The following is a 24118-nucleotide window of genomic DNA, read 5'->3' on the forward strand; positions in this document are numbered from 1 at the left end:
GTGAGATGTTAAAACCGAACGTAATATATTTGAATACCATTACTGGAGAGAAATAGAGGGAAGAAACTAGATCATGCCATAATATTGATTCTACCCTGTCTTCTGGTTTGGGGTTAGGCTCTACCTTCTAAATGCTTGCACCTTGGACACTCTGGTCACTTTGCTGTACATGTCCCTGCATCATATGTATGTATGGAAAAACATTGATGGGGGAATTAGACCCATGGAATGACGTTTCAGTATGAGTCTTTTGATGAAGATGGTCATTTCCATCAAAAGAGGCAGCTGGTTTTGTTTTGTGGAAGCCACAAAAGATGGCTTAGTCTTGGTGGGTGTTCAAACATATGTGTGCCATTGATTACTGAGAACAGGTAGGTCCATTACTGGGGCAATGGGCAGCAAAGGTATTTTGGATAAGGACTGGAGCAGTTTACAGAAATGCTGAGAAGGTACAGTAAGGCTAATAGATTCCGCCCCCCCCGCCCAACTCAGATTATGATAAGGAACTGAGACTCTAATACATTGATCAGGCCAGTGAGTAGATGAATTGAGGGAAAGGGTAAATTTGTCCATGGAGATTCCTTAATTCCTATCTAATCTAGGGAAAATAGCAGACCAATTAAAAAAGGCAAATGACTTGATGAAAGAGCAGCAGAAGGGTTGAAATCATGAAATGGGATCTTGAAATCAGGCATCTGTAGTGAATGGGAAAATAGGCCATCGTTGAAGTAATTAATATCTTCTGAGTATTTTGTTGCAGATCTGTGTATTAGATGCATAGAATCATAAAATAAATTAGAAGGGATGTTAAGATGTCACCTAGTCCAAACCCCTGCTCAAAGAAGATATTTTTAGATTAGGTTGCTCAGGGACTTGTCCAATTGAGTATTGGACTCAAAGTTGAGTCTCATCCTCAAAGGACAGGGAGTTCCCAGCATCTCTGGACAGCCTGTTCCAGTATTTGACCACTCTCATGGTAAAAATTTATACTTAATATCTAATCTGAATTTCCCATAGTCCAACTTGTGTCCTATTGCCTCTTGGACTGTCGCTGTGCACCTCCAAGAAAAGTCTGGCTCTGTATTTTCTGTATTCTCTGATCAGATGGTTTTAGACAGCAATAAGGTCTCCCCGAGCCTTTTTTCCTACAATTTGAGCAGGCTCTGCTACCTGAGGCTGTCATATATCCTGACCAGCTTGGGGCCTCTGGACCCATTTCTTGTACTGGGAGACCCAAAAGGGAGTAAGGGTAACAGGAAGCCACACATTGATAGGCCTGATTTGAGGCCTCTTCTTTAAGTGTGGAGATTATAAAATGGCCAAGCACTTGTGGTTCTCTTTAGTTCTTCTGTTAGCAAATGTGTCTTGTGAAAAAAATGGAGCTGGACCTGTTTTAGGTATCAGTTGCAGTGTAACTTGAAACTAGAGCAAGAGATATGAAAAAAGTAGTCTTATAGTGCAGTATTTGAGAGGAGAGAGCTGAGAGAGTTTACCTGAGGAGAACATCATCATGCATATTTTGCATGCCCATGGGTGCACTTGCACAACAGCACCTGCATGCACACATTTAAACCTGAAGTCTGAGAGGCTCTTGTTGCTCAGTACACAGTCAAGAATTTGGCAGGAAAATGAGTCTTGAGAAATAATACTGTGAGTGAGGCCAATTAATTATGAAATATGACTGATTAGCAAGTGGAGCTGACATCCACTAAGCAAACTTGCTGAAACAATGGAAGATGCTGGGGGAAGGGGTGGGGCAAAGGCAGGGGGAAGAAAAATGTTTGTATGTGTTCCACATGCTCTACCATTCTTCCATGTCAAACCCATGATATTTTTTTAATTAATTCTGATATCTGGAAGATGTTTTTTCCACATAGATTCCTGTATTACTAACATTCAAATTGGTCTGTGTAGTTCAACAGAGGTACAAACCATCTTTTAAGTGATCTGAAGAGCTGTGTTATACTGTATATTATACTAATGGTACTTCATCAGTTTAAAGATCTACTCTTCTGTAGGGGTGGAGTACTGGAGTGTGTGCCAGTTAGCCTGAGATCACTCAGGGGGCCTTCAAGGTTAAACTAAATAAAGAATTTACAAGTGTGGAATACAGGTTTCACAGTTACAAGTTTATAATGGTATCTGAGAGGCTTCTTCATGCTTTCATGCCTTGAATCTCATAAACAAAACTTGTCAGTTTTGTTAATATTGCCACACAAATGGGATTAAGCATATGTCTCATTTCTGACCATTTTTGGGAGCCCAGACATGGTAATATTTGTTCATTTTGAAGATGTATCACCCTTAAGCCAATCTCAATAGATACAAAGTTGTCTTCCTTCTGAAGATTTTCAAAGTTTTCTTGCTAGGCTGTTTCCAGAATGCTAACTCATGGGGATCAGTCACTCCATTCAATTTGTCTTTGATATAAACAGAACAAATGAATATGAACATGGGATACTAAGCTCCAGTTTTGCATGTTGGAGCTCATTCTTGTTTTTAGATGAAACTAGATCCATGAAAAATAGTCTGTTAAGATGTTGTGTTTGTGATTAAGCAGGGAATGTTGCTTAATGTGAAATCACAGTACTGTTGCTTTTCTACCAGTGAATATCTTTGTTCAGAAGTGGTTAACCTTTTGTGTAGGAAAGTAGAGAAATGTCTTTTTTTCTTCTGTTTTGCTGCCTTTGCGAAAACATCTGCTAACTCTCTGAAACATCAGTATTTGCTAATAACTTTTGAGTTTGTCCAGAGTGCTCAGGTATTTTGGCCCATTTTATGTATGTAGTAAGTCATTTATTCTGAGTTGGGCACAATTATTTAGTCTTATCCTCTCCCATCTTTCTTAGGTACAAAAAACTGAAGAAATGCACAAGCCAGTTATATTACAGCATGCTTTCTACTCCTTTAGGAAAGGGTATGTTTCTACATATTGTTTTCTAATGCTGAATTGAAAAGGCAGATGGTGCCCCATTTTGGTGTCCGGAAATTCAGTCTGTACATCTGGGACTGAAATTCAGTTTTATAACTGACACAATAATCTGCATTTAAGCCCAGACTCTTACTCTGCCCCAGAAGAGTAATGAAAGGGGAAAACTTTCTGTATCTATACCAGTCTGGACGGTAGCATTTCGTTCACTCTTTTGGGAAGTTTTGTGCCCAGTCTAATCAGGACTAGGATCTGAGAGAGAAGAGAGCAGGCTTAGTCAGGAGAGAACTTTTAGAAATCTTAACTCTTAAAAACTTGCAATTTTTCAAGGACTGAAAAATTGGCCAAATGTGGATGGACTTTCAGAGGAATAGTAAAAGGCAGTTTTGTGACACAGTTTCAGCTCCCTGCCAGATTCAAAGTTCCTGCTCCAAACCCCTCATCTGCTACAGCAGAAAGGGTTTCTCATTTCAGAAAAGGGTTTCTAGAAATCTTTAAGGAGGGAAAAGCAAAAAAATTTCTTTCCAGTTGGTTCAGATACTTCCAAATTATTCTCTCTGAGCTCATCACTGACATGTAAAATTTCCACCTGAATGGCTAAAATCTGATAGTATCATAAATAGCTGTAAAGAAAGTCTTAAAATTTAAAGCATCAGAATACTTTACCAAAAGGCTATGCTGACATCCCAGCATAATTTTTCTCTTGATTACACAGCTAATTTCAAAGTATGTAACAGATCTTTTCACACAAAGTATAGGTAAAACTGAAGTTATATTTAAATGTTGTAACTTATTAAACATATGTGTGGAACAATTGTATTCCACAGTTCCCTGTTTGGAATAAGAACTATTTTGAGCAAATGTTCTCAGATTCTCTACTTGCATTTGACATGTGAAAGCAGAAGGTCCCCTTTCAACAGTAAAACCAACCTAAAACATAAATTTAGAATGAAAAATCTTGGGTCCAGCCTTTCAGTGCCATGGCTGGTTTTGGAAAATTATTTGGGGGTAGGGGAAAAAAAAGGTATACATCTTTGTATCAACTTATAAAACTTTAAATGTTAAAAACTCCCAATAACTTGGGTGAAGCACTTATCTCTACTAAGAGCCTAAGGAATTTTTAAACATACCTCTTGCTTTGCCTAGTGGTATCAAGGGCTTTAATTTTTTTTTTTTTTTTTTTTTTTTTCCCAGAGAAGATTTATAAAGCAGTGGGGTAGATGGTGCTGTTCTCCAGCTGTCTATCTTGAGGAGTTTCCTCACTGGACTAAACACAACATAATTTCTCTGTAATGTTACAGTGGAATCTTGGAAAAACATAATGTTCCTCCTGTTATGTGCAATAGATTCTTCTTTAATTGCAGCAGCTAAAAAAAGCTCCTATCTTTATAGCTGTGTAACCAAAGTGATGAAGTTTATGGTCTCTCACTGTCAGCAGGTTTATGGAAAATTTATAGTATATGTTCTAAGTTCTAAGTTTGCCATTTTTTGTTGGAATACTTACTAAAACTAGTGCTGAAAAAGCCCAAGATAGGATTAAGAGTTTTGCAATCTTTAAAGATTCCTATAATTTGAATAGTCTTTGTGTAGTGTTTTTACTTTCATCTCCTTTTCCCTCAAACTGTTATTTTATCTTGTCCAGAATCAAGAATCTGTTCAGGCCGTTTCTTCCTCCTTTTCTTTTTCTTTTTTTTTTTTCCTCCCTATAAACTGAACGTATTTTGTTACCATTCCCTGACTGACTTTCAGGACTTCTAGTTAACTGATGGCACTGGAAATCCCCAAACCTTCTTTTGGTTATTTATATAAGTTAGACTACTATATTTGTTTTTAGTTTTTAGCTGTTTTACAGTTTTGAAGTGAAAATATGTTCATGTTGTCTGTTATGGTAAGAATCCTGAATATGATTCAGTAACCTGCTGTTTGTAGCTGGTAAGGGTGTTGGACTGATGGTCCAGTTGAGCCAAACTGCACTATGCATGCCTCTGCTAGCTTAATCTGATCACTCTAGTCATTTGTTAACAGCAACAAAGAAAAAGAAGAAGAGAAAAAAGACAGAAATGTAAAAACTAGAAGCAAACTGTTCAATGAATTGAAATGAGCAGAATTTGCCTTTAGAAACATATCTAAATATTCTTCAGCTGTAAATGATGCTAATTTAATCACAGAGCCACAGATATGTGATTTAGTTTTAATGTTACTACATTTGGTATTTTATTAGTGTAATTTAGCGTAAATTCCTCGCTCTGGAAAATCTGAGTTGGGTACTGGAACTCTGACATATCTAGAAAAGGAAAATAGAAAGTTTGACATTTTAAAAAGGGGAACACAGGATTTCATCAGTCACTTCTATTCATTTAATCAATTCATTTCTTATTTCCAGCTCATGTCTGAATCCTCACTCTTTCAAAAACTCATTTCTTGACTCAGTCTCACTAAAAATCACAGTGTATGGAGATGCAATTTCTGCTTTGACCTTCCTTGCCAGCATGTCCGTAGTGCTCCTTAGCCACAGTGGCCTGTCCCCTCCTGTTTCTTCAGTATTCCTTAATTGCTATTCTCTTTCCTTCTTGTTTCTTCCCTATTTTAACATATGCATACATACCGTGTATGCATATATCTGGATGGATCAAAGCCAGCATTAACTTTATTTGTATATTCCCAAACTTCAGAAATATAGCAAAAACCCAATCTATATCTGACATAAATTTAGCAAATCTTCAGATTTTTGTAGAACCAGTTTCCCTCTATTTATTATGGGTGTCTGAGGAAGACTGGGATAGACGATTTTCTCCTGTAGAGTGTGCTTGGTAACTCCAAACCAGTTTTGGGCCTTCATTTAGGTGAGAGAAATACATAGGGCAGCTTGGCTGCAGTTGAATATACATTAGTGGAGAAATTACTAAATCTGAAAAGGTAGATTTACCATTGACTATTTTTTGAACACTTCTGTCTAGCTCTGGAAATGAAGATGCTGCAGCCAATTCATGTTTTTTTTAATTCTCTGTCGTACCTACACGTGATTTTTTAAAAAAATACACAGTGAATGCGGCAAGCCTTTCTGTATGAGATCTGCATATTTTTAAAAGCATACATGAAGTGGGATTTAGTGAAACCAAATTTTTGCATAAACTTCATGTCCAGTGGTAGTAAAAAGTACCAAATATTATATTCTGTACACATTTCCATATTGTGCTCGTAACATGTAAAACGTGACATCTAATAGATCAGAGTGATTAAACTGGGTGGTGGAGTAAGTCCTGGCCTTTAAGCACAGAGTTCAGGTTTTAGAAACTTAGCTCTCGTTTTTCTGGGGGGTGGCCCCATAAGCAGATGCATCTAATGCCATCTCTAAAGCAGGGTGAATTAGCAGCATGTGTTAATTTGGAGCAAGCAGGATAGTCATCACCATGCAGGACAAGAAAAATACCACCCTCTGATAATCTGTTGCATTTCATAGCTTTTTTATATCTAAAAATCCCATATATAATATGCAGAATCAAAACCTGATTTTTTGCAGTATACACAAATAAAAATTTCAACTTCTTCATGGGATTTGGCTTGACTAACCCCCCCACCTCACCCTCGCCCTTTCTTGCTCTCTCGCTCTTCTTCCACAGAAAAAGTAAGCCAAACCTTACAGGATGCTACCACAGGGATTCCAAGCCAGCCCCTAAGATCTTGTTGGTGGCACTCACATTTTTTTTCTTCTGAGATGTGTACCAGGCTGTGTGCTGCACGGATACTGCAGCTATCTATTGCTGAGCACTTTTAGGGGACAGGACTGTAACTTTCCACACTGGCAGTGTCTTTTAATGCTGTTTGCATATGGTGGAAATTTTAAGTATTTGTCTCTCTGAAAACACACAACCCTCCCAAAATAATTAAATGCGTTTTAAAAAACTGCATGCAAGGAGCACTGAGGTTGCACAGGACGTACTCAGAAGTCAACTGTCCGTGTGCACGCTTATATCTTCTGTCTTCTGCATAGCTATAATGCTGGAGCATATTATTGCATGTCAATATAGTAATTCTAACATAGCATACATGTTGGATAATGCTTTAAATAAAAAATTTAAAGTCCATTTTGTAAAACAGTATAGAAGTGGGTATTTCTTATGGCAGGCAGCTTTACTTTCATTCTCAGATTATGCAGTTTAATATGAGATAATGCTTTTTCTATGTATTGCCGAAGCTTGAAATGAAATCTATAAGAGTGACTGACCTTAAATCGTAACTGCCATTCATTTCAGTCTGTGTAGTCCAGCAGACTGGCTGCTGAGAGCTGTGCTTGCTTGCTGTTTTGTGATTCTCTGCAGATGCACATTTGCCCACTCTATGCAAACATGCACACACTCTTTTTTTTGTCTCACACTGTCTGGCATATTTTCAGAATAACTCTTCGAAGACTTTCTGAACTGCTGGGTATGATCGTCTGATTATTATTTTTTTAACTGGTAACATGTTTAGTCCAGTGTTGTTTAAACAAGCTTATCTCTTTGATCAAAGTCTACAATCTGAAATTTGAACAGGGTAGGGAGGGTGGCTGGGTGGGTGAGGAAATCTATCAAGTACATATTTACGTGCGTGCTGCTGTCTTAGCTGTGTGCCTGTGGAGGTAAAAATGTATATTGCTTCGGAATAATCTTGCATATATAAATAACTTTGGCTATTTTAGTAGAAGTTCTGAAAGCATAGTATTATTACTAAAATAAACCCAGTTTTAGTAAACTTTCCTTGAAGCTATTAGTGACCTGCATATTCAGTTTTTTGGTTTCTTGGGTTTTTTGAAGGTTATGCCGAATAACTGTGGAGTTGTTTAAGTATAGCATAGACTTTGCTAGTATTCAAAGCATACTAACTGGAGCCCATATATTAATGTGTTTAAGGTTGGCATTAGCCTATTTCACTGACTGAACCACAGACCACAGCAATAAAGCTAGAGAGCTTGAAACAGTTTCTGGAGGTTTTCATTTAGCTAGTTCAGGAGAACTGGTTTGTGCAAAGTTAAAATTATATGGAATGAGATTGCAAGATGAAGCATGCATGCCACACCTTTTCATTATGTTCTCCCTCTTCCCTTTTTTTTTTTTTTCTAAATATAACTTTGAGAGGCATTTCAGTTTATTTTAAAGCTGATCCTATTTGATTATTTTAGATTACTTGATTTTCTAGTCTGATTTCAAAATTCAAGTTTGTTGAGCTTTTGTTTGCAGGAGTAGGAAAAAGAATTTCCTGTATTCAATTCATGTGTCATGCAATCAAATAATTTTTTCCTAACTTTTAGGATCTTCCTGGGCAAAGTCTGAATGATGCTTTATTTCATCATTTTACAGCCTAAAAAGAAGCAGACAGAAATTTCTAGGCTAATCTAAAGCTTTTCCTTGCTTTTTAATGTTACCATTACACCCTAATAACTTCAAGTTTCTATTACTGATGGAACTATATTGTAAATCTTTTCTTCTACATAGATATCATACACGCGTTAAATTTGTTAGCTGGTTTTATTGACTGAGGCTTGTTACACACACACACATACACACACACACACAGAGGCGCACACGCTTGCACACGCACATTCTGCTTTGCCCTGTCTCAGTTACAGCACAGTCCTACTCAGGGTCATTACAATGTACACATTACATATTTCTAGCAAACATGAAAATGAATCAAACAAGAGGAGAGATAAGCACAGATAGATTGGAGCCTGCTGAGGAAATAAAAGGCAGTAATCTGCCTGACCACTGGACTACTCTTCCTGGTTGGATTTAAGCGTTCTTTCCCGTTAGTTGCCGTGGAGCGCTGGCTGCCCCGAAGTGAAAAATTAAACGACTAGTAAGAATGAAGTAACATTTAGTGGGACAATTATTTGGTATAACTCCAAAACTAATTGTTTCTGAAGTGATGTTTGAACCAACGTCGGCACAAGGCAAGAGCTCCTGGCTCACAGCCAGCACCTTGTAATGCATATTAGTGCAGATGAGGAGTTCCTAAAAGTTAGAGAGAGGGAGAGGGAGGGAGGGAGAGAGAGAGAGAATGTGCGTTTTCAGTGCTTGCTCTGCATTTATTTGTATCCTCCTCCTCGCCGAGATTAGAGGGATACCTGTGTAGTGCTGCTTTATAATGATTTCTGCTGAGCCTCAGAATAGGTTGTGGTATTTTTTTTAGGTGGACTGCCAGCTGCCGATCTCGCTGTTGACAGTAAAAGCAGATATGTTCCTTGCTCACTGCCATTAGCACTGACCATGACTCTTCACACCAAAACCTCTGGAGTTACCCTGCTGCACCAGATTCAAGGCACTGAACTGGAGACACTGAGCAGACCTCAGCTGAAGATTCCCCTGGAAAGATCGCTCAGCGACATGTACGTGGAGAGCAACAAGACAGGAGTTTTTAACTACCCTGAAGGGGCCACTTACGATTTTGGTACTACAGCTCCAGTGTACAGCTCTACTACTCTCAGTTATGCCCCTACTTCTGAATCTTTTGGGTCCAGCAGCCTGGCAGGATTTCACTCATTGAACAATGTCCCACCAAGCCCAGTGGTGTTCTTGCAAACAGCGCCTCAGCTCTCACCCTTCATCCATCATCATAGCCAACAGGTACCCTATTACCTTGAGAATGAACAGGGCAGCTTTGGGATGAGGGAAGCTGCTCCTCCGGCCTTCTACAGGTAAATGCTACAGATAATTTTTCTTTCTTCTTTAAGCAGACGAACAGAGAAAATTAGAATGTGGAAATAGGTATGCCCTAATCTTTTCTTTTTTGTGTAAAGGACCATGTGGTTTAATTGAATCATCCACGGTATCTAGACTATAAAAGAATACCGTAGAATAAAACAAAACTGTAATTCACAGCCCACTGTGACTGCAAGCTGTAAATTTTGAAAACTGTACATAAATGAGAAACAAACTGGATGATGAGCATAAATGTTTCCTGGGAAAACATGAAATCATGATTAAAGAACGGCAAACCACCTCCCTGTTGTAATATATTAGAATTACTGTCTGAAGTATACTAAAAAGACTTCCACTGTCACACTTCTGGAGGTGAGTGGTTGTTTGTTCAGCTCTTAGCTGGTAGTAAGAGTATTTTTCTCCTCTGGCTTCCTTTACAGTGTGAGAAGTGGCTTATATAGGAAGTAATTCAGAAGCACAATATCCTTCCTAATCAAACTGTTAAAGTTGACTCAGTGACAGTATTTCAGTCAGTAACCACCTTCATCAGCTATCCTAAGAGCTGTGTACATATTAACCTGCATTTTTCATTGGAGGGTGATATATATTAACCATAAATCTGGCATGTTGCATTTCAAAAGATAAGATTTTGGGGGTTTTTGTATTTTTGTCCCTGAATAGAAGGGTTATTGTTTTTGTCTGGAATAGAAAGATAAAAGTATCTTTGAAGGGGCGGGGGGGAGGGAATAATTTTCCTTGGTTTAAATATTTATTGTCAGTTGTGAAAACATTTATGTAATATTTGAAGTAAGTGATAGAAAGTGATAGAACTGTAGCTTCCAAGAAAATATAGTCATACACACCAAGACCCACAGTGGTAATGTGTGTGCAATGTTAATAGCATAATTTTGCATCAGCCTGTTATACTGGGCTTCAGTGAAGCAAAGTGAAGAGTTAGGTGTATTTTTTCTTCCCTAAACTCTGTCTGTATCTGTTTATTGGAGAGATACAGGTGAGTTTGCTAGAAATGGAATGCCTCTGAAAAAATAAAAGCAAGTTGTTTTTTCCCTGCTGAGGGTCAGACTCTGCCAGACTTACTTGCACAATATAACACGTTACTGTGAACTGCAACGTATGCTCTTAAAGACAGTTTAAGTCAGCCGACTAAATCTGGTAGCAGAATCTGGTCAAAAAACCCAGATGATAGTTCACTTTTTGCAAACGATTTATTAGTTTTGGGGAGCAGATGGAGTTAAGACTGGTGAAATGGTAGATAACAGTTATGTCAGACTGTCCAATACAGTGATCTGTTAACTGAATTGGTTCAAAGAAAATGCATTTTAGAGCAACCAAATACAATACCTCTAGGGAGACTGAATACATGTCAGAGCATAAAGATCTTGAATGATTACTAGTGACTTGAGAGTGAAACTGCACTTTGCATTAGATTAAAGGGTTTTTTTTACACGAATGTCCCATGCAAACCTATGGTGAAAAGTGTGTAAGTGACCTCAGATATGTAAACAGTGAAGTAGTGAGTTTGTGAAGTTGAAATACACAGACAGAAAATGTACTATAGTCGGGGTATTTTACTTGAGGAGGAATCAAAACCAAGAATCACCTGGAAATATAAGTTGAACTATGGAAATAATGTCCTTTTATTTTTAAACAGTGAATTGAGGTGAGACACTTCAAAATAAAATTAACGTACTTTATTAGTTTAACTACTGGAGCAAATGTTTAAGGCCAGTGCTGGATTCCCCATTTCCTGACACTTGTGATGAAGGATGGGCATCTCCCTTGAAGATGTGTTTTAGCCATATGCAGTTGATGAGGCTTAATGCAGCAGTAATTAGGTGAATTTATGATCTTGGATATGAAGGTGGTTTATCTACCTATGGTGTTATACAAGTGATTTAATGGCCCCTTCCAGCCATAATTCTGTAAAGCGCATCTTATGTGGTAATAAGAAATGTATATCAAAGTGCTTGCTGTGATTATCTTTTGTTAACAGGCATAGTACTGTTGGAATTAAATTGATAAAATCTTTGCCTTTTTTCCTTTTCATTTTTGCAAGATTGTATTTACAAAGTTATCATCCTCACAACATTAAATATTAGGTCTTTATTCTTGTGTTTTGGCACAAATCCAATCACCAATAGGCCGTTAAAAATAATTTGAATAGATGCTCAGTGTTTGGGAAATATTTATATATCTAATCATGGGGTTTAAGAACAAATTCTTTGAAAAATATTGTAATGCATGAATTTCCAATTTGCTTTATTCATTTGGCTAATCTCATTGGTTTCAACTGGGTTAGGGCAGAAAAGGGAGTATGGGGCAGTGTAATCTGGCAATGAATAAATTGATGCTGGAGATTGGAAGATGTCTAACTACCAAAATGGTGAGTTTCTGGAACAACCTATCACCAGGATTGGTAAAGGCAAAAATTCTCAAACCAAAGGCCCTAACAAAATTTAAAAAGGATCATGATCCGTTTATGATATGGCTGCCTGCTTCTATAGTAAGTAATGTAACCTAAGACCCAGAAGACTCCTCTGCAATTCTCATTTAACTTGCTGTGTGACAGAATTGTGCTGTTTGGCATGTAAGACAGAAATATTTGCATTGCATCATCCTGTTTTATTCTGGATTTGAGATGCAAATGCTACATTCAGTGATGCAAGTGGCTAGGACAATAGATAATCATTGTAGGTTGGAGCTGAAATTATATTTTGTTAATACTTGGATAAAATGTTAAAAATCTTCAGTCACAAAACTCAAAACTTACTGCATGTGATAAGGAAAACTTTTAATGTCATTTGATTTTGTTAATAAGTATTCAAAATCATGCTGCCTATAGACATGTGTAGCTACATGTGTATTAATTCTGAAGTTACATTTTATTTCTTTCAGATAATGTTTCCTTTTCCAAAAGGCTTTGTCTCTTATTGCAAAATAATGACAGGCTTCTATATCTCGCTGAAGAACGTAATGATACATAAAGAAAATAATGACTTTGTAAAGAATACAAAAACCATACCAATCTCCTCATTTCTGGAGTCTCCAAATCATGGGACATCAGAATTTGAGAAAAAAGAAGGGGCTTAATTAGTTCAAATTGTGTTGTCTTTAACTTGACCCCTTTTACGTCTGACTGTGTGGCTGTTTTTATAGGCAGCCAAACTAAAATACCTTTCCCTTATCTTACAATGTCTGTATCTTCCAGTAAAAGGAAGAAGACATAGCACCAGTTATGTTTTAAATTCTCTTCAAATCTCACTTATATTTTATTTTCTCGATCATTTTTATAGTAGGGTTTTTTTTTAATTATTAAATGCTGACTAGTAGTTGATTATTATTACAGGAAATCTTGTAGTCATGGATATTACAGTAAATTAATTGAAAGATTTCTTTTGTTCTTTACTACTGAATTTGAGTTCTGGTCTTTTCTTGGCAGGTTTTTGTTCATTCAGGGAAACATCAAGAAGCCTTTCAGTAGCTAATTTACCTCAGTAAATTCCTACAAGCAACAGCAAAGATGAATCCTTTTTGTTCTGCCAGTGTGTGATGTTCCTGTGTCATCCCACTGACTCTGCACTTCTCAGATCTGAAGTAAAATCGTGCCTGTATTTCAGGCTCTCTGTAGCCTGTGTTTGGTGCTGCTTCCAAATTTGGCCAAAAACCATGTAAAAGTGGACTGCACCTACCAGCTACCTGATGAGGGAGTTGTCTGGCAGTCTGTAGTGAGTGACAGAGGCAGGGCAAATCAGTGTACAAACAGAAATACTAGATGAAAAATCATTCATCGCTCCCTCACTTTTGGTGGCTAGTTTGTGAGTGTCTTCTAGTACCACAGGCTCTAGGTTTAGATTAATATAATAAAGTATTTATTTAGCTTTAGTCCCAATTATCATACTGAAATTGACTCTGAATAATTTTAAACCTGCTGTTCCAATCAATATGATCACAGCTTTAATTTTTAATGCTTGCTAAAATTGAGAAAGATCACAACTGTAGGTTGATCCCTCTTCTGCTGTAATTCATATATCCATCAGTCTGGAAAACAGTTACTTATCCTAATATGTGTTGGTTTTTTTACCTTGCCTGATTCATTATGAATCTTTCTAGCTGCTCATGTTGAGTTCTAAACAGGAAGGATTTTTTCAAATTTTAAAATTAAAAGAAAGTTACAATGAATGCAAAATGCAAAGACAATTTATCTTTTTTTTTATGTAGTATGAGGTATTCCAGAACATGGAGTACCATGTAATGTAGTGTTTTGTTTTTTGTTTTGTTTATTTTTCTCTAAAGCATCAATCTGTTCTCAGGGTCCTCTCTTGAACAGTTCAAGTGTTCAGGCAGTTTCTTGAACACTCAGAGCATTCCTGTTTTCAGAGCTTGTACTGATATGTCTGACAATTTTACAGCAATAGATGACTATAATGAAAGAGACAGGAAAGCATTGAGTTATCCCATTTCATGGAAATGTTGTAAAGATAAACGTGTTAAATGTTCTGAGATACTCACACATTACAATTATGAGGGACTTGTACAAACCAACTTTGCTGTTTCTGCAGCTCTTCTTAGAGAACGTACTGATGTGGATCCTGCTGCAAGTGTGCTTGCACCATAAAGTTGCCAACCCATATTGTTGAGGTGCCTCTACATGTGTTCTGTGCCTCCTTGTGCCCCTGAATAAGGCTGAGAAGCGGTGGAAAGGGGTAAAGGAGCTGTTATGCCTCCTCATTATCTTCCTTTCTGCCAAGGCATGGAGATGGATCTTACCTGCTCTCTCTGACCTTCCCTTTCAAAGTTTTCTTCTTACTGAAGAAAACTTTCTTCACTTCTGTATTTTTTGCATAAACCACAGACTCAGGAAGTGGTCCATATACCAAGTCCTTTACATGTGGATTTACAACTTGTGGCTAAAACCCATGGTTGTTCAGGCAGCTCATGTGGATGGGGTTCATCTGATTAAAGGTAAACACCTGGGTCTTTATTCAATTTTCCACTCCTTAGGCATCTGGTGCCGTTTGAGAGCCCATAAGATCAGATGGAGCTAGCAGATATGACACAGGACCTACTGTATAGCTATACCTTTCTGGAGTAGGAGGTGAGTGTCCGCGAGGGTCATCACCTAGAACACCTCAAATGGCGTGCGGCAGGGACAACAGCATCAAACATTCACATGGACTGCCGCCTTAGTCTGTGGGGACACAGAGAGAAAGAGGCACTGTGAACACACACATCGTCTCTTTCTAAGGTACCTGATTATAACAGACCAGGTGCATTAGGCTTTAAAAGTGCAAGTTTCTCTTTCTATAATATAAAAGATGGCTCAAGTGACTCATTCTAGTACCGATATCTACTGGATGAAGATGGATGCCCAGTGATGTCCAAAGTTATGTGAAATTAATCCCACCTGTACGTCTCCTGTTTCTAAAGAGTCAAAGTGGTCACCATCTGTAACGTCCCTTCAGCCAGACACTGAAATATGTCCCTTGAGAGGAAGACGGGGAATTGACTCTGTGTCATTGGCCTTGATCCCTCTTGGTCTGAGGCTATTGAAACAACAAACACTGCTGGCCGTATCTGCTCTGATAGGGAAAGCATTAGTTGCTGGCACCAGTTCCTTCAGCAATTGCAAAGTGAACATCAAATGCCAGCATTTTTTATTAAACCAACAAGAAAGGCCAACCAGAGCTAAGGCATAGCTCCAAACAAACACAGAGGAGAAGAGTCCTGCAACTGAAGTGCATCCAGTTCTTCTAAGAAATTGAGATTTGGTAAGTTTGGTAATTTGATATTGTTGACAATGAAACACTGAAACTAATCATGAGCTCCCTGGTCTGTCTGCAGGGAGTTTTCTGTTATCTATTCAGCCATCAGAACTGAAATTAGAGCAGAGATGCTGTTCTTCAACATTCTCATTTAAAGTGCTGCTTTCATTGCATTTATTACAGGTGCTGTTTGTAAAATTTGCTGTACAGAGGGAAGTCACATCTGAGGTCGTACACTATCCCTATGTATTTGGGTGGCCTTTCCAGTGAAGGTCATAATTTACCACAGCTCATTAGGAACCCTGATCAATGTGTCACTGGGCAAGGCATTTCTGCTTTTCTGCCGAGCTCAGATTCCAGTTTCTGGGAGGGTTCTTACATCATCTGACTCAAGATATTTCTTCTTCTGGTGCAAGACTATGAACGTGTGAGATACTGCTTGATGTATTTAACCTAGCACATACTCAGAGTGATACCTGTTAGAGACAAGAAGATCACAAATCTGCAGGATAATTTTCTTCTTTGACAAGATATTGATAACAATATTGGATTCAGGAGTGATCTGGGCATTTTATTTTAATCTTTTACTAGAAAAAGGAAATATGGTCCTCAGAAAACACAGAGCTTAAATATGACCGTCCTTACCATAAATCCTATTTGATAGATGTACATAACAATTGCAGTGGTTTTCCAACAATTGTAGTGACAGTTGTAACTTATGACACAACAGCCAGCATCTCTATAAATGAGAAAAGATGCCTTCCTTTTCCTCACTGCATGGAAGCCATTAGTAAAAGTAAAAAATAACAGTAAAGGTTGAAAGTCAGAAGTAACTAAAAGGACTTCTTAAACAAGCAGTTGGTGACTAATCGTGAACAGCCATGCATGTAACCACGTCTAGTGGGTGGAATTTCAGCCTACAATGACTGTTCAAGAGTGCAGTCCATCTCATATCAGACAACATGGCTGGAATATGTTGCATTCTGTTTCCACGTGCTGCTTCTCACAACGCTGCCAGCTCTCGAAACCTACCTACCCAGGACCCAGGCAGCAACATCTGTGCAGAGTAACTGTTGGATGCTACAGGGGACAGCCTTCTTCTCCCTTTGAGGATGACACACCAGTGAGCATCTAGGTAGCATTGGGCTGCATTTAATGCCCATGCATTTCACTTCCCATTTGTAAGCTATGTGAGTAAGTAGTGTATTTATCCATCTTGATCATCATATTCAAATAATGAAACTGCTTTTAATTGATTTTCTAGGGAAAAGCTGTATTTCTCCTTTGAAGATTTTTTTCAGTGTCTCATCAATCTGTGGTGCAAATGTCCAATTCGATTGCTACTTCCAGTCTTCCCTCCCTCTTATTTTATTCTTTGTTATCATGCAGAAACACTGCTTTGATGACCGCAGCATACTTCAGTACTGATTTGTGCTGCTAAGACATGACTATGGAAAACTTTCTAGGATGCTACAAAGGGGGTGTCAAAGCTAGGAAGAAATGGGAAGAGAAATTTGCTGCAACACAGGAAAAGTCTCAGCTCATGCTAGATAAAAATAGTTAGGAAGAGGCTGTGCGGAAAGCAGCAGCTGCAGAAGAAGACACAGCATAAAATTTAGACTCCAAATCTTAAATCACAGGACTGGGAAACTCATAATATGCTTTCCAGATAGCCCCCACTGCAGTTTTTACATAAAGTCCTGTTAAAATTGGAATATATACTGCCTACTGCTTTCTTTCTATTTCCCTTTTTGGTTTAGTTTTTTTTTTTTTTTTTTTTCACTTTAAATGTAATTCAGGTTTGTGAGACAAGATCTATTAACTCATAAATCCATGAAAAATAGTCCAGTCTTTAGAAACTTACTTTTTTTTCTTCTTCAAGTTGATCTGTAAACAGATGGAAGCTTAGAAGGTGCTAAGTCTAAAAATTGTCATTTAATTTTACTATTGAAAACAAGTACTGTAAAATCTGATCTTTGGCAAAACTAAAATGTCACATAATACCTTGTCATCTGTGTTTTTGGTTTATAAAGCTAGTAAGCATTCTTAAAATATTTTTTTTTGCTGAGCTATCTTGATCAAACAGTATCTAGTGATTATTCTGTAACTTGTATCAGCTGGTGTCTAAAGAAAGTTAATACAAATAAGTGTTCCCTACTTTGGTTATTAGTTACAACTTGAACTTGACAGTAAGATCCCTGTTTCAAATTACACATCACAGAATCCTTGTATCCAGGAAACCATAGTGGTGGCAAAGAATACTATGGTTGAGAGTGTGCACCAAATCTAGGTATCTTTGGGGAGCTAATATGTCAAAGAACAGCTTTGTCTGTTTGCTTCCATTTTGCAGTAAAATGATACCGCTCCCTCAGACAAATTGATAAACACAAGCAAAGAAAAAGGTGTATGTTGCCAATATATGAGCTGCTGTAGCACATTCATTACCTTGCAACAGGATTTTGGATTTTGGATTATTTAGAACGTATGGGTTGAAAAGTATTTATAGCTTTGTCTTGCCATGCTATGAGAAACGTAATCCTAATTTTCATCTACAGGGGTATCAATAAGAGATAAAGCTGGCAAATCCTGGAAATGGTGGTTCAGCTGAATATTAAATATCTGAGAGCATTCTAATTAGGTTCATGGAGAAAGGTAGTGAGATAGAAACCCATATAAAAAAACATAGCTGAAAGTTTTAATGGCAACAGTATCAGAACCAGTACAATTGTAAGAGGCATGTATTAAGAATCTGCCAGGCATATCTTCTTGATCCAAGCAATAAAAAACCACAACCAAAGTTGAAATAAATTTGATTCTGCAGAGAAATTTTTAAACACCCAGGAGCAAAACGCCACTTTATTTACGCAGTTCTAGTAACACTGCTTATTATTAAGTCTGCCTAGGTTCCTCTCTTTTTTGGTTACTTATGTTGTCCAGCTTTGGCTCATATTTTCAGTGTTAGATGGTTGTCTCAGGTAAATTTTTTTTTTTCCTAACATTTTGACAAAAAAGGGCTCAACTTTCTAAGCATCATGAAGGGAAAAGAAAATTTTGCTATACTCATGCACCTGCCCTCCCCTTTTTCATTGGACAGCCTAGACACCTTTGTATTATAGATATAGCTCTGATATTTGGTAGTGTGGGGATGCTGTCTAATCAGGGTTATTTTTGTTTGATTTTTCCCCAGAAAACCTACTCAAATTTAAACTACAAACTCTTGAAGCACCTCACTATTCACAGTGGGATTTTTTTTGCATTTGATAGCTAAATTATATGAAATTTAATGTGTCATGCATGCTCCATCCTCTCTCAGTGATTATATATTGACTTGATTGCAAAAGCCTCCTTCTCTGACAAAATGTGCGAGGTTACTTCATTGTGCAGCTGCCCGGCTTGCGAACAGGACTTTCTCTGCAATTACTACTGTGGGCTGAGGTGAGTTACTAGGAGATGAGAATCACAGAGTAATGTAAGTTTGAAGGGGCCTCTGGAGATTATCTGGTCAACACCCTGCTCAAAGCAAGGCTAACTTCAAAGTTAGATCAAGCTACTCAGGCCCTTATCCAGCTGAGTTTTGTAGATACCCGGGAACGGAGACTCCACGTCCACACAGGACAATCCGTTACAGTGCCGAGCCACTCTTGCTGTGAAAAACTTTTTCTTAATGTACAATCACAATATGCTTTGCCCAAAGTTGTGTCAGGTGTCTCTTGTCCTTTCACTGTGTGCCTCCAAGAAGAGTCTGGTTCTGTCTCCTTTGAAGTCTTCCATTATATAGTTGAAGACAAGAAAATCCTGCCTTAGCCTTCTCTTCAGAAGACCAACCAAATTCAGTTCTCTCAGCATCTTCTCATATGTCATTTGTTCCAGCCCCCTCCTCATCTTGGTGGCTGTCCACTGGACTTGCTCAGGTTTGTCAAAGACTGTCTTCAGCTTGGAAGCCCTGAACTGGAAGCAGTCTTGCAAGTGCCAAGAAAAGGGGAACAAGCTCTGCTCTCAGTCTCTTGTCTATGTTTATATTAGTACAGCCCAGGAGGTGTTTGGCTTTCCTTGCTGCCAGGGCACACTGCTGACTCCTGTTCAACTTGTGCACCAGCACCCACAGGTCATTCTCTGCAGAGCTGCTTTCCAGCCCCTTCTGTATTTTCTGCAGGGGATGATTCCATCCCAGGTGCATGGCTCTGCAGTTTCCAGTGCTGAACTTACATGAGATTCCTGTTGGGCCATTTCTCCAGCCTGTTGAGGTCCTTCTGATTGGCAGCTTTGCTTTGCAGCATATCCACAGCTCTGCTTCCCCCCTCCCCTTCAGTTTGGTATCAGTCATTAACTTGCTAGGGTTGTAATTTAATTTCTCCCTTCATCCCTGTTGTTAATGAAATATTCACCTCAGTATTGATTGAACAGGAATGCTACTAGTACCTGGCCAAATTTGAACTGCTGATAATAAACCGCTGAGACTAGCAGTCCAGCCATTTTACACCTACATTATAGTTCATCTGTACAGCCCATATCTCCCTACATTGGGAATGAGAAAAATGGTCTCTCTTCTGCTTTCACTGTCCTGCTTCGTCTGTGTTAGTTCTAAAGAGTTTGGCAAAAGTCACAGCAGCAAAATGCAGTAAAAACCTAAGCTTGCAGGATGGGAAGATGGGATGAGGAGTAAATAAAGGTGGTCTCGTCAAAGAACACAATGGGGCCAGTGAAGAAATCTGGTGGATCTGGTAAGACAGAAACTTTGAATCTCTGGTGAGGTGCTGTGGCAGGCTGTTGTGAACTGGCAACAACATGGATGAAGAAAAGAGGGAGTGCTCTAGTAGGAGAAATTAGATATTGTATAAGGACCTGGAAGAGTTTGGGGTGGACCAGAAAAAGAGTTGAAGGAGAAACTCCAGAAGACTGAGCTGGAGGTAATGAGTGGAATTTAATGCTACTTAAGGACTGAGACGTGGACTGGGGACAGGGGCTATGAACAGGACTGAAACAGAACAAGTGCTTGTTGCAGAGCATAGGGAAATAAAAAGGCTGACAGGGAGAAACAGGGAATATGAAACTGGGCCTGTGTAGAACTATCTTCCTCCCAACAGGTATGTGCAACTCTTGCATTTTATTCCTGTCTATTACAGATTTACCCAGAAGGTAATGGATTAGCTGGGCTGTGGGTTCATTCAGTAGCCCAAGTTGCAGAGGTCGATGTTGTAGATATGAGCTTCCATCACTCCTGAAACTCCAATTGCCACTCAGAAGGACTCAGTGAGATCCTGTTTTGGGTGTTGATTGTTTAATTTCTTTAAAGCCTTGGTATTTCTCATGCGTATAAAGTTATGTCAATAAGACTGTAACATCAGCCTTCCTAAAGCTGAAACATGCCAGAACTAAATTTGTGTGCATATATCTTTCTCTGACTCATGTCCTAACATGTGAAATGAAGATACTACTGCTTTTCCACACAGGACCCCTATAAATAAACATTCATTGGTGACTGTGAAGTGACCAACTGTTATAACAAAGAGTGCTATTGAAAATCACATGCGGAAAAACGACAAGAATGTTTTCAGAGCAGGCTTGAATAAGAAAGAAGACATGAGGCTACATGTGAGCAAGGGTGAAAACATCCAAAGTATTGAGTAGGTGTTCAGTCAGTGAGTATGATTTTGGGAACTAACAATTGTATTACTACATACAGTATCTGAAATGGAAAAAAAATCGTTTCCAGGCTTGTTAAACACGCATACCCAGCATTTTTCTCAGAAAAAATACAGCATAAATATATTTCCATTTCAGTCCTTATATGGAATTGTATGTTCAGCTACCTTGTATTTATTTATTTCATAGGTAGGTAAGGGATGACTGCACAGAAGCAAGGAGTTAATGTACCAGTTTTTCATGTTCTCTAATTTGCTTCTGACATGAGCTCTGAGACATGACCCTCAGTTCGTTGTATTCCTTACTTAAGATGAAGGATTTTGCTGGTTTCATTTCAGCAAAGTACTGAAGGTCTTACTCTTCAGAGGGAGAGGTGCATTTCAGTACAAAAATCAGTACATAAGCAACTGTTAAATGCTGTCTGTACCACTTTTTTTTCAAAACCATTTAAGAAAATTACCTAGGCCAAGACCGCCTTTTTAAGAAGATCTAAAATGTCGCTGTGTGGCTAGCACCAGCTTCTTTATTATTTATTAAATGGCAGCATTAGGTATTAATAGCTTCAAGCTGTTTTCATGTATGACCCATTTTCTGACTCAGACATGCCTTGTTTCCTCTCTCTCTAATTTACTTTATTGTCAACAAATGTGGATCTGTCTGGAAATGGCAAGCAACCTGAAAGCTTCATTGCATAAGAGACTGGCCCTGCTTCTGCGCTGTCCCTCCAGGTTGTTCCAGAACTAAAACCCAGGAGAGCAGAGCAAAATGAGTTGTCTTGTTTATTACAGGGGAGATTCGGTAAGAAATAAGCGAGAACAGGTCTCCAGTACCTCCATTTCATGACTTCTGATGAGAACCATGTTTAAGTCATGTAGCAGCCTAAAATGAATGGAGTGTGGAGGTGATCTTTGTAGGGTAGACTTGATACCAGATTACTTGGGGAAAGTCTCCTTGTCCCAGAGAAATTCCTCAGGTCTGTGTCTGCCAACAACTTGGTCCTTTTCTGATGACATCAAGGGGCAGATTTTAAAAAAGTAAGGACAAGGTTTGTGTCCTATGGCCAATTCTGAATCCCAGATTCAAAATCAGAATTTTCATTGCAACTTTATCTATCTGAGTGTGAGAGACATTCAAGACTGCTTTTGTGAGAACTGAGACTCCTTAAAAAGTGTAATGCTAGACATAAGATAGTCCAAGTAAAATATGCCAAGTAGAAATAAAAAAAAAGAAATATGGATCTAATGGAAAGGAAGTATTTCAGTGCTTAATAAATCTGAAATCACTAGCTTTACTGTACACGTCAGTCATCTCAGCATAGTCAAGGAATGGAGGTTTTATTTACTGCACACTGTGAATCATTATGTGAGAATCACTACAGAAATGTTTAGAACAGGTATTTCTGCAACTGGGAAATGAACAGAGTGTGCTGTCCAGGTTTTATGCTAAAATTGTCATGGGGAACAATTAATTGAAGCTACTTTTATTCCTTAGATTCCCATTTTGGTACAATCAGCAGTCTCAAGCTATTTTTTTTTGCCTGTTTAATCCTTGGATGTTCTGAGGATGTGAGGTGCTATGTTTCTACCATTAGACATGTGCGCAGCTGCTCTGTAGAAGGAAGGAGTCTTGTACAAGATGGTGCAGTAAAAAAGTTAATATATACTTGCAGTCAGAGGTTCTGAGGTAACTTTGAAGTTCAGTACAGATTCAGATACACAGAAGATCACATATTAATCCTCATATTGTTAGCTGAAGTCTGATACTGAACTGAATTAACACTCCATTAGAGTAATTCCTATTGAATATGATTTTGCATAGATCTGATTTATAAGACCATTTCAACCGTACTTCCTGACCAAATGAATTTGTAATGATGAGAGCATACTGCATCCATAAAAAATATTGAAATATTATGATTCATTAATTTAGCAATGCTACCTTATTACGTCCTTGTAGATACTGCAGAGTATTTCTGAGGGGAATTGGTGGATTTTTAAAGCAGAAATAAAATATTGCATTAGGAATCTTGCTGTTAAACTTGAAATTACCATTTTTAAATTATCATTTTATTTTTTTTTGTCAGGATAGTAACAGCAATTGCTTAAGCTCTTAGGACAGAACTTGAGCCAGTTCAATTTCTTGTCTGAGAATATGCCCTTTTGGTTTTTACATCTGCACATTTATATCAAGGAGTTTAGCTGAATTCCATCTGACAAGTTCAGAAAAATATCTCCTGTCTCCCTAAACAAAACAGAACCCAAACCATTTGTGAGAAGGTGCTTTGAATATGAATCAAATCTAAACCAAAACCTACCTTCAGGTACCTATTCATACATTGTAAGTTCAACAAAGAGTTGATGCCTGTTGTATCTGGTGGATATTTGTGGGTCTGCAGTGCTGCATCATATCAAGGGTGGGATGCTCTTTGTCTCTCTTTTCCTATGTCTTTTTCTCATCTCCTGACTCACTAGCATGTGCAGCAGCAAGCCTTCTCTTATGCACCATGATGCAGAGTTACGTGTACTTACCTTTTCAGAGCCTGCTGCTGTGCGTACACTTGCACTGCTGTTCAGTTCCTATGGAATGTGTGCTCCAGAGTGTGGAGCTGGAGAGGAGCTGAGCTCTTGGGTAGGAATGCAAAGGGTTCTCCACATTTTATCAGCAAGTGAAAAAAGGAATCAAGAAAATGTCTTGTGACAGTTCCCACTGGGATTTGTGGAGCAGTGCTGAGGCTGGAGAATGAAGACACAATAAAGAAATCTTCAGTCAGAATCTCTGCACTTGTTCTCTTATCTTTCCATTTTATGTGTTATATTTTCCAAGGTAACCTGGTTGAAACTGGTTTTGGATTCTGGATTTGGAAACAGACTGTTATGGGTTAGAATTATTTAGCTTGGTGATCTGTAAATCTATATAAATATGTATGTGAAATCAAGTGACTATGGTTTCAAGCAGGGATACTAATGCTACATGCTTGAATTAAAAAATAAGTACCTGAGATGCTAGATGGAGCCATATGAAGAAAGACAGTAGACTTTTAAAACTGTTATTGACATTTCAAAATATTTTTATTAAGGTTAGAACAA

The 24118-nt window shown here is 38.2% G+C and overlaps 1 protein-coding gene and 1 long non-coding RNA gene across 3 annotated transcripts in view; one reads left to right on the top strand and one right to left on the bottom strand.

Moving 5' to 3' along the window:
• Positions 1 to 24118, top strand: part of ESR1 (estrogen receptor 1) — a 162751-nt gene that overhangs the window by 32885 nt on the left and 105748 nt on the right. For both annotated transcript variants that reach the window (XM_030022700.2, XM_030022701.1), the window contains one exon: positions 9098 to 9602. In XM_030022700.2, coding sequence (XP_029878560.1) covers positions 9175 to 9602 — 428 coding nt within the window. In that variant the 5' untranslated portion in view covers positions 9098 to 9174. The remainder of the gene's footprint in view (positions 1 to 9097; positions 9603 to 24118) is intronic.
• On the bottom strand, positions 5114 to 7360 carry LOC115344771. The gene is made up of 2 exons (XR_003924651.1): positions 7155 to 7360; positions 5114 to 5213 (listed from the first exon to the last, which is right to left on the bottom strand). It is a non-coding gene; the product is annotated as an uncharacterized LOC115344771 (long non-coding RNA).

Source organism: Aquila chrysaetos, chromosome 8, assembly GCF_900496995.4.
Source record: "Aquila chrysaetos chrysaetos chromosome 8, bAquChr1.4, whole genome shotgun sequence".
NCBI lineage: Eukaryota > Metazoa > Chordata > Aves > Accipitriformes > Accipitridae > Aquila > Aquila chrysaetos.